The 12,120-nt window shown below is 38.3% G+C and overlaps 1 protein-coding gene across 2 annotated transcripts in view; it reads right to left on the bottom strand.

Annotated features, from left to right (window-relative positions):
- ATP2A2 (ATPase sarcoplasmic/endoplasmic reticulum Ca2+ transporting 2) overlaps positions 1–12,120 on the bottom strand; it is a 51,865-nt gene that overhangs the window by 24,901 nt on the left and 14,844 nt on the right. For both annotated transcript variants that reach the window (XM_053370055.1, XM_053370056.1), the window contains 2 exons: positions 9,541–9,679; positions 464–544 (listed from right to left, as the gene is read on the bottom strand). In XM_053370055.1, coding sequence (XP_053226030.1) covers positions 464–544; positions 9,541–9,628 — 169 coding nt within the window. In that variant the 5' untranslated portion in view covers positions 9,629–9,679. The remainder of the gene's footprint in view (positions 1–463; positions 545–9,540; positions 9,680–12,120) is intronic.

Below are 12,120 nucleotides of genomic sequence, written 5' to 3' on the forward strand. Positions count from 1 at the left end.
CTTCTACTCAGTCTGTCCAGGATTCTAAGGAAGTTGGTTATAAATCACAATTCCTGGTCCAGACAAGAAGGAACCTGAAACACGAGTGAAGTTCTTCACTCAACCACGTAGCAGAAATATACCTTTCTAAAATAGATCATGCTAAGATTATTGAAGCAGATAAGATTGTGTTCACTCCAGCTTCTAAGCAAACCTCCTATTTTGGGTACTTTATTTTAGTTTAAAGAAAGAATAACAGAATCACAGAATTGCAGAGTTGGAAGGGAACAAATGCCAAGATATACTAATGGCTTCCACTGAGTAAGTATGGCATGCACCCAGTGTAACACTGATGGCTCTCATTCACCACAATGATGCCTAAGAGTTCTGTTAAAAACTGAGGTTGCTGCTGTAATCAGGACAGTTTCCCATTTGTTTTTAAAACAAATAGATTTTCTGATCATTACTGCCAAGAAACACTTACCTGTGAGAATTGACTGGTCTACCCTCAGAGTTGTCGATTTTATAGAAGTAATTCTTATGTCAGCAGGAACCTTGTCACCAACTGTGGATTAAGAGGAGAGTATTTGAGTTTGACCAGACATTAATGAATGCAAATATTTTTCAAATAATACCAGAACAAGCATACATCAACCATATATTTATTCAAAATATCTCTCACTTCACTTTTGAAATGAGGGAAGCTAACCCATTTTTCAGAGCTTCCCACAATTAGAAATTCCATAACCTATTTTGGAAGTGTATCTCATTGCCCAAGTGTTTATAGGAACATTTTGCTATGTGCAATTTCTCCTCATGTAGTTTAAACCCTGTTACTAGATCTTAAACCTTTAATGAATTATCTATTTCGGTTAACATCATTATTGTACATTCTCAGAGAATTCTCCACCTGCCCATTAAGATGTTGACAATTGGGAGAATCCATACTATCTGACTGGTTTTGAACAGACTTGGGATTTCTCAAATATCAGTGCAAACCACTTTTGAAACTGATAATATTTTAAAGAGTGTGCACTATGACATGGGTGTCTGATGTTCCCCCTAGGACCTCAGTCTTTGAGTTTGACCAGCATAGCTCTTTAATGTTGGACAGGAAATTGCCATATCCAACATCTTTTGCACTAGCCTACATTTCATCTAATAAGCATTTCTAAAGTAGCACTCACACACACGAAGGAAGAACTAATAAAACACTATTTTGCCAACATATGACAAAAACCCTAAAACAGGGTACTGAAAATACTTGCATCATCAGCCAGTAATTACTAATCCTGCCAGAATATGTGGACTTGTTACACAATAGTCCCTCTAGTTTTACTGTAGGGATGCACAAAATGCTAATTCCTACAGGAACTGCTTATGCAACTGGCAGCAATCATGCATGAGGGAGAGAATGACGCTGTGAGGAAGTTAGGTCTGCCGGTAGGTCTGCCACTTCTATGTGCTAGGTCATTGATGTACAAACACCATAACAGAGGATTAAACACATATTATTTGTAGCTTTATAGTCTTTTAGAAAAACAATTTCTGCAACATTTCTCACAGGGTTAAAATTATAGTGTTCTCTTGGGCAGAGTCTTAGGTAGGTAACTAACACCACTCTCTATTTCGAATAAAGAGGCCAATGTCATTACAACATGAAAACCAAATTCGCTGTGCCCTTCAGCAGTGAAGAGAAAATAGTACAAAACAATGACCAAGGCCAAAAATGGGCAAACTATTTGAATGCAGTCCCCTGGTGTTGTGACGAGGTTTATATGTAGATACATGAGTGCAGCTGCTTTTTCATCTATCACAATTCCACCAAACAGCAGACTAAGACTCAGCACAATGCAGGAGAAAGTCCATCAATCTGTAAGGGCACACACGGTTGCTGGGCTTTCAACAGCTGAGCATCTCAAATGTACTGCCCCACTTGGCAAAGGCATATTAAAATAATGGATCTCTTTGCTGAAATGTATATAGATCAGCCTACACACAACTGCTAAAAATGGTTGTAAGGACTACTGGAAGAAAGCACTTAAATATTATTCTAACAAACTTTGCTTTCAACATAGCCAAGTGAACACCACAGCTCATTGCCTTTCAGCAGAGTATTTAGAAAAAGCACCACTATTTATTTATTTGTTCCTCAACAGCATGTTCTGAAATCTTATTAACAATTCTTCTGTAAAAGTTATGACAGTCAAAAGTTGATGAGCCCAAATAAGAACAAAATTATTGTGGCTCCAGTAAATTCCCTGTACAAAATGTATACTTCTTCCCAGTAATTGCGGCCAATTGTTTTAAGCAGCATGGATAGCAACCAAGCTGAAGTTTCATTGTTCTGAAGTTTGCTTAACTATCCAAAGTGAACAATTAAGTTCGGGTAGCACATAGAGAGACACAGTGACCGTTCTAATGCCAAAGTACAGGACAAAAGTTTGACATTCCAGTAACCGGGGGAGGGGGGGCTATTTTGCAATCTTATTTCCCACACTTCAAAGCCTAGCACCTTCCCAGAGTTCTGTACAATCTAAACAATTTATAAGGAAGAAAAGAACATGGGTTAATAAATCTTTCTAAATGTTGTCTTATCCCCTAACTTAAGATACACTACTGGCATGTGACAGCATTCTATTCTCCTGATTACATAAAGTGAAAGCAAACCTTCGAACACAGCAAAATATGAACTAAGCATCTACTTAATTTATAGATTTTTGTCTCAACCATATATGCTAATGTAGGTTTATATTCCCATTATATGAATTACTCATCCAGTCACACACTGCTCCCTATGCAGTTTACTGGATGGAGCCTTGAGCATGTCATTCCTGCTCAGATGCTATGCAAATTAGAAAAAATTACATCAGTTTGCATTGGAAAATGTTATGGTGCCCTACAGAATGCTCTAATTTGCCACAATTATGTTACTTGTATTTGGTACATAGATGCATGTTACTTGTATGCCGCCTTTCCATAATTCAAGCCATGCTCAAGACTGCCTACAACATGAAATAAATACATAATTAAAGGTAAAGGGACCGCTGACCGTTACAAGATAACAAAAGTACTAAGAGATGCTAACAACCTTGAAACTGTCAAGCTAGCCTAACAAATATATTCGTAATAGGCATCAGTTCATTGTTACTACTGAACTTATGAAATGGGAAAGGTTCTGTTTTGGAAAATTGTCCATACCACATCACTGATTCAGAGCAAGAAAGATAACGGTACCATTAAAAACTTGAATAAAGGGAATCCAGAGAGAGAAACTTGCTAAATACATATATTACTTTTGGACTACACACACCATAAACAGCTGAACAGTGTCTGTCCAAATAAAAAGTAACAGTGGTGATGGAAAGGGGACGATAGGAAAGATGGCACGAAACAATATCCAGTTTCTACTAGGGAAAATGGCTCTTTCATCACACAAATTGGCTTAACTTTAGTGAGAGGTTTTTCCAGAAGAATTTCAGATGAACTGTTGAGTGTTCTCAAATTTGTTCTTTCAGCCACTTCTGTATAGATACTGGACCTTTGCCATACAAATGCAGACATTTATAAAGGATAGGATTCTTAAATAAACCTGGAATCAGAGTTTTCAAAGTCTGCTCTACTTTACTTTGCAGGGAGCTACATACCTTATCCAGACAATATTCAGATATTGGTATTTATGAAAAAGCCCTTATGAATGTTAGCTATTCTGTAATACAGTGATTAAATGTTATAAAATATTAAGCTATCCAGAAGCACACTCTTCCGCAACCTGCTAAAATTTTGTATGTTTGGGGGCGTTACAGATCTGACCTGAACCAGAAATGTGTGATGGCATCCCTAGATGAATCAGAGCTCAAAGTCCCATATCCTACAGTCCAGATTTCCAAACTTTTCATGTTGGTGACACACTTTATAGACATGCATCATTTCATGACACAGCAATTTAGTTTTACTAGCAAACCGGAGGTTAAACTAACCCCTTTCCAGCCCCGGGAGGAGCACGGTGAGCATTTGCGCAACACACCTACACACTGCAGCTGACACACTAACATGTCGCAACACACAGTTTGGAAAGCTCCACTGTAGTCTTTTTGCCATATGTTGAAGCCTTCCCCTTTCAAAAAGCTTTCCAAGTGGAGACTTTTATCTCAGTCAGTATCTGCATGGGATCTGAAATTCTACATATGTTTCTACTGTATTGCAAAATCACTTTTGAGATGCTTTGTGGAAAGAAATGCATAGATTCTTAATTAATTTCCTCTGCCAACTCATAATGCCAAATTAGTAACATTCTCTTCTTCTACTTTTAATACCTAGCTTATAAATTCTACTCTTCATTATCTAATTTGTTTCTCTTTCCAAGTCAACTAAACTCATGATTAAAAGGTTTATGGATTCTATGGACCCCCCAATCTTTTCCATGAGCACAACCACCAACAAAACTGGCTGAAAGTTAGCCCAATGAAACAACTCTGGAAAAATCAAAGAAGACAGCTTTTAATAGCCAAGCACATAGTTGCTTAGAGAACACACAATTAGCAATTTGACCCTGGCCAGACACCACCAAATTCCTGCTCAGGCTTACTTAAGGACTATGACATTGGAGGTTCTCACTTCTGTTGGGAAGTGAATGGGTTAAAAAAAGCCAGAGGTTTCAGCAATCTATTGAAAAAAATCACTCACTGATCAATTCTTGCAGTAGTACTCTGAACATTAGTAAACTCCCTACCCTTCTTTATAAATGCTGCTACTCTGGATTTTTCCAATAGAGATAATTATGACTGTCTGAATATAGTGTAGTAAACTGATTAGTTGATAATTAGGAGACCTTAATTATAGCAATAGCTAAATGCGTAGGCTTTAGCAAATACAAGAAAAGCAATTCACAAAACAGCAGTAGCAGTGCAGTCAACATAACTAGTGGCAGAAATGCAGCCTCTCTGCTCAAGTGTCTGGAAAGGAAGACCATCAACATTCACTTTTTGCCATGTTAGAGGATTCTGGCAAGCATGCCAAGCTAAGCAGCAACATTCAAACTACTGGATTATTCAGGTAATGAAAGGAGGAAATAGTGGTACTTCAGCAGTGCTCCTCAATATGCAAGGTTTCTATAGTCTGTGAGTACATACTGCCTGTACTCTTCTACCTATAAAAATTTGGAAGACTTTATCACACAAAACTGATGTGTATTATACAGGACTTGAACACTTAATTTAAAACAGTTACAGTATGTGAACTGTGTGCTTGAACTATACGCAAGTTTCTATGTTATCCAACACAAAACTGATACAGTTCCTTTTCAGAAACACAAATACTATGGAACTATAGAGCATGAGGTATAGAGCATGACCAAAGTGTAAGGAATAAGGGAATACTAATAATTGAAAACTGCATGAATGTGCCTCTCCCCCACCCGCAAAAAGCAGGCATCAGTTCTGTAAGCACGCAGTACTCTCAGAAGAAGCAGTAAGTAAGTACCTTTACTTTAGTACAATTGATTAATAAAGTTTAAAACAAACACCTGCAGATTAATAAAAAAAAATCCTAGAAGTTGATTCTCCCCAGTAAATATCTGAATCAGATGAGTAAGATACAAAGTCATTTGAGGAAAAACTGGGTATTCTTTGGTTGTCATATGTAGGTTACCAAACTACATTGTGATTGTTTAACATCTAGAACCCTGTGGAGGTTAGTGAAAGTTCCTAAAGGTTTATACTGCGAGAACATTATTTTCTACTTTTCAAAATAAGCTTCTTATTGATAGCTGATCTTCATACACTGTGATAAATCAGTATTACAGTAAAGTCTCCCATCTGAACAGAATCCTTTCTTAGAAAAAGGTGATTATCACAAGTTCTAATTAGATATGTCCTCAACAGCCCCTCCCCCAGCAAAATATCACTTGTAAAAGATGCTGAGAAGTTTCAAAATATGTGTCTATTGTTTGATTGCAATGTCTGTTGTATTTTGGTTCCTATGCTGGTTCCTCTACTACCTGTCTTGCTTCAGTAGTCTTGATCCATTAAGAGCATCTTTGCTCAAATCTTCATCAGCAACTTACAACTGCAAAAACTACCCACAAATGGCAGGTATAGTTATTTTACCAGTAAGCAATAGCATCAACTTGCTACAACCAGGTAGTTTCAGGTAATGCATGGTGGCACTGTATATAAAATTCCCTCAAAAGGCAGCAGCGTTTATCCCTGTGAAGTGACCAGCCTCCTAGTGAAGGCAACCTTATTAATCCCACATTTACAAGTGGTAGCAAAAGCACGAAGGTGGCTAATTGGCACATTCAACCTGTTCTGTTTGTGGTTGTTATTATTATGCATATTCCATTGTTAAGCTGTAAGCAATATCCTTTGAAGGGAAACAACCTATATTTAATAATTACAAGCTTCAGTGTAACCACAACTTCCTACAACATTGTACTTATTAATTCATCATCTAACAAGTACTTTACATACTTTGAAAGCTCAGTGTTTGCTTAATGTTTTTCCAGGCAAGATATGGCTGTTGGAAAAGCAACTCGCCCCCCAGAACAAGTTGTTTGTGTTGACAAAAAGGACACTTATTTGAGGGCCAGTGACTGTGCCCCAATGCCTTCTTTGCTTAAAAAACCCCCCACCTACCCTAAAACATCCATGAACATTAGACAGCACTGATATCTGAGAGGTAACTGCCACCTGGTTATTCATGACAGTCACTGGTGCCTGCAATGCAATGTCACTGGCACACTGCCTAAAATTCCATACCCAGATATGCATCCCCGCATCAAGTGCTTTGTCGCTTCCCTACATGGTCCTATTTCTGCAGGCACCATGTCAAAGGCCATCCAATATGCTTACACTTATGACAGAGGCATGCACACAGTTTCTCTCACCTCCAGGTTTTGACACTAGTTGTGGAACATAGTGTATGTACTCTTGCCACCCACCCTGAAATTTTAGCTTGGCTATAGTCACTTACAGTGACTGGATTACATTTCACAGCACAGTCTATTCAAGTTAATTGAAAAGTCATTCCAAAAATTAAGTTTAGTCTTTCCAAGGGTAAGAATGGCATTATTGCAAATCTGAGAATTATTAGTTACCTGCACATCAGCTTGACCATGAAAGAATTCAATCCACATAGTATTAATATTTTTTATTAAGACAGTAATTTGAACTAGAAAGATCAAGTACACCTATTATATAACTTTTGTCATCTACCACTGCAATATCAGTATGATATGTAGTACAAGTTATATGCTAGATACACATATTCAATGCCCTTCAGTACACACACAAATGGCCCTCAAGAGTGAAATGTTAGCAGGAAGGTATTTATACCCAATGTAAAAGCCAGGAGGGAAGCACAGAAATAAATTTATTCTCAAAAGTGCCAACTATGAAGATTCAGCACAGTTCAATGAATTTTGGAACTCAGGTTTCTACTTCAGGAGCAAACCCAACAAAATGATCTACCACAAAATAAATCAGGAGACCATGGGTCACTGGGGGTTACACCCCATGCTTCCCAAGAAGAACATCACAATAAGGGGGAAACCAAGCTGGCAACATCCATCAGTCCGTGAAGTAACAGTCTTTCCTCCTCTCTGCCAGAAAGATTACTCTACTCCAATTGCCAGTTACTCTGGGAATGCAAGGGCTAAAGGGACACACAGCCTGGCCCAATCCACTGACCAAGGGCCACTCCAGACAGGGAGACTTGGCTTCATGTATCAGCAGTGAAAGAGCAGCTGCTCCAGTGTTGCTTACACCAGTGTGGTGTAGTGGTTAGCACTGGACCAGGGAGACCTGGGTTCAAATCCCCACTCAGTCAAGAAGCTCACTGGGTGACCTTGGGACAGTTACTTTTTCTCATACCACACGGAGTCGATGTGAGAATAAAATCAAGAAGGGGATGAACCATGCATGCCACCTTGAGCTCCTTACAGAAAAGGTGGTATATAAACCCAAGACATACATGAAAACATTAGATTTTAAGCCTGAGGGCATAAATATTAGTACAACTCATTATGTATGCTGAAAAAAATTGCCATGGATCATTTGGATGAACTTGTATACAGTATAACCAAACTGAACTAGTTCATTTTGTAAAGGGAGAAATGTGAACTATAAGTATTCGTTTTTGGATATGTTAAACTTGAACTTGTGAAAAATGAACTGCCCAAGATCTATGTATTAGATATACATTCAAACAAAATTAAGCCATCCATTTCTCTTAAACTCATGTCAGAGGAATTGAAGCTGGAACTGAGTAACAAATACTTGAACTTTGTGGAGGGGAGGGAATAGGCTACCCAAAATTGGATTCAAGTCAGGAAGCTTGTACCACGTTTCTATTAAGTGCACACATTTCTACACCTAAATTGCTCATTAAACCATATGGCAAGGAGTGCTCTACCCTACAAAATGCTCATCTAGCAGGGTTCTTTGTTTTTGCCACATCAAACCAATATAGCTGCTCTCTGAATTTGACAATAAAGAAGTTAAACATCTATGCAAATCTTAACACGAACACATCCCTAAACAATACACTGCAAAAGTAAGAAGTGGAGGAACACCATGGAAGGTGGAAGGAAGCCACCCCCAGTAGAGACACCACCATAATGCCACAGGGAGGGAAGCTTGATGCAGGAAGTCAAGACGCAAGTAAACATGACTTTGGCCTGCCAGTCCTCCCCATTTGGTCCATAAGGTAGTTTCAGACAAGTCATGCCCATCTGCCATCATATATGAAACCAGGTGTGGGGTGTGTAATGGTGGCTTAGAAAAAGGGGCTTTGAAGGCACTGCCAATTGGCAAAGCCTGCAAAGGCACTTGCGCACCACTTCACAAATACTGTCTCTGTCAGGCATCTGGGAAGTGCTGCACAACTTTCCCCCATACCCCAGGTCAACTTTGACAGATGTCTTAATTATGTCAGGTGATTGACATCAGATGACTGACAGGCAGGTGACTGGTTACACAAGACATTATTCTGTTGTAGGTCACTTCATGTCAGTTCAGCTGTTGTAACCGCTAATTTGTGCCTCTAGAAGTAAGCAGTTTTTCTCCCCTCATAGCAAAGAGGTTGATGAGGAAAGGCAGTAAAGCCCACAACTTACACAAATTTAACTTGTGTGCATTCAGCTTTATGCACACAATTTTTTTTAAAGGTGGGCAGAAAGGAAAGGGGGTCCCAGAAAATGACCTTGGCAATCCCACCCACCAATGAACCCAATGTGCTATGATTATACATGATTTTTGGCTTTAGGCGCAATCCCTGGAATATAACCTCTACATAAGTTGCAGGCATTCCCTAGTGAGGTGCATCTGTCTCCCTCCTTACTGACTATCAGGAGATATTTTTAAATGTTTCTGTTTACCCTAGCATTTGATGGCTGGAAGATGCTGTTCCTGGCAACCCTAAGTTCACAGCCTTTTACAATGTTTAAAACTGTTTTTGAGTATATTTATTTTTTAATGTTTTTTATCACTCTTTGTCTTAACAGCAAATCAATTTGTAAGAACTAAAAAGACCCATAATGTTGTAGCATATAAAACATCTTACCAGCTACTTCCACAATATCACCTGGAACCAAGTCTCTTGCTTTTATCCTTTGTACACTTTTTCTGTCTTGTCTATACACTTTACCCATTTCAGGTTCATATTCTTTAAGAGCTTCAATGGCATTTTCAGCATTTCTTTCCTGCAAGAAATAAACACTGAGATTAGAGGGCACACAAGCTGTTGCGTTTACTATTGTGGTTGGCCAAATTGCCACCCTCCAATTTTCTCGTTTATACTGTTAGGCAAACAATCTTTGTTCATTTACTGACATTACCAGATGCTGTTGCAACAAGGGGAGCAGCCTGCAAAACATCACTTTCAAATGCAATCTACAAACCAATGCCCTCTACTTCATTTCATTTCATGTTATTGCAAATGTGTTTTGTTACAATTTGGGAAAGACAAGGATAGTTTTAATGTTTTAAGACAACAGGTTCACTTGGGGATAGTTTGATAAGAACCTCTTTTCATAATCATAGAGAGATCCTTTTCTCATATAAAAAACAGGCAGGCTGTATCCTGTGTCATTTTAGAGCAAGCCTAAAACCCAAAAGCGTAATTCTTATAGTTAGTGATTAAGCAGTAAGACAAGACAGATCAATATCACTTCTTTGGAAATTAACTTCTATCCCTCCCACAACAATTAGCCACTGTTTGGCTAGATGCGTTCATAACTACAACTGGATATATTCATAGTTACTACAACAACTCTGGCATCCAAGTTTGAAGAAAACAATTGTCCTCAAAGCCTCCTATTTGTACTTATAAAAGAAAAATGTAGTGCATGACTTGCTAACAAAGTAACTGCTATTAGCTGAACATAGTGACATTTTAGGCATTTTAAAAGAACATATTAACACCTCATAACCGGTGTTAGAAACTGGGATAGAAAAGCTATTTGCCACATGGAACCTCTGTTGCTGGTGCAAAAACAGAATGGCTAGCCACACACCGCCCCTCCCCAAACATAGCAGCACTTTTTATTAATTTGTTTGAAATGCATGAACTAATGCACAATTCACACCAGTGACACATTGTTAGTATCACATTTTTAATGGCAATTCTTAATTGAACACCACAAACATGAATGGGGCTCAACCCCTGTAATTGTGGCCAAAATCATAAGCCAGTTGAATAATTAATATTTACAAATACCAGCATTATTATTATTATTATGTAAAGGGGGAAGCAAAGAGGCATATGGAAGGCAGCAGCCAGTGATCTAGCAGAGATCTCATTTGGGGTGGGGAGGCGAGGTGAGGCAAAGCAGCATGGAAGGCAGCAGCCAGCGATCTTACTTTGAAGTCAGGCAGGAAGGTATTTCTAGCAGCGGCAATTTTAACCTTGGATCTCAAACTGCTTGCAATCAGACCATTCCCAGTCACAAAATGCACCTGGTTCCCGGCTAATTTTGAATGCTGCTCATAAATGTCCACAAAAACTGAATCTGAGTATGTTAAGAGTGGTGTATGCCTGTAGTTATTTAATAAGGACTTTTCAGTTAATAATATTGTCTATTTCCAGACAGTTTAATGTTAAAATCTTGCCAAGTTATTATAGGTCACCAACAGAAAAAAAAAATCCAAGTAGCCAACAGTTTTGCTACTTGCCCCAACCCACAAATCATAACTTTTCCAGATTCAACATTAGCAGATATCAATAATTGTTTTGCATATTGTTCCATTGCAAAACACTTTATCTAACTGCTTCAACTAAGTGCTGAAAATCAAGTGTCTTTTCTGCCAATCCAACAACTAAAGAATTAGCTTTCCGGGGAAATGTTCATATTGTTAACAATATGTTACGTGAGGCAAAAGTTACATTTGTCTTTTTTTTAAAAAAAGATTTTTTATTAAGTTACATTTGTCTCCCTTCCCAGTGCCCATTCAGAATTGTAACATGAGCATACTGTACTTGTCGTTATTAAGCCACCCAGATAGATCACTTTAAATAGAAAATGTTCTTTTGGAATTTATCTGAGTGACTATTTTTAACAATCCATCTGTGAGAGCAATTAAAAGATCTGTACTATAGGGACATCCTGCTCACACTTTCTGCTCCAGATTAAATTCATGCATTCAACTGCTTATAGCATCTGCTATTTAGAATAGTCAACTACCTTGTACATTCCAAGCAGAGAGAGACTTCAATAATCACCTATCATATACCTTTTGGGGATTTGTAATACACATTGGCTGGGTATATTTTTGTGGTATAGGCTTCAGGAAGACATTATTGGATTGTAAACAGATGAGCTGCTTGAAACCAACTAAAAGAAACACTACCTATAAAAAGTTATTAGTCAGAATCTGGTAGCTCTGGCTTGGCAGTGGTTTTATACCAATATCTTATTACCATGGTTTCAGGGGACAGTCATTCTCATTTCACCATACTTTCAGAAATAGCCAATTAGGGCCCTTCCTTTTCAAACATTTCTCAGATCCCAGATTTCTCTTGAATCCTGCATAGCAATAATCTCCAATACACAAATTGGGGGTGAGGGAACTCCATGTCTGTCAGGATATGTAGGCTGTGGGCCCTACTATTCATAAGCTTGATATAGAAATAACTTGCTACAAA

This window comes from Podarcis raffonei, chromosome 16 (genome assembly GCF_027172205.1).
Source record: "Podarcis raffonei isolate rPodRaf1 chromosome 16, rPodRaf1.pri, whole genome shotgun sequence".
Lineage (NCBI taxonomy): Eukaryota > Metazoa > Chordata > Lepidosauria > Squamata > Lacertidae > Podarcis > Podarcis raffonei.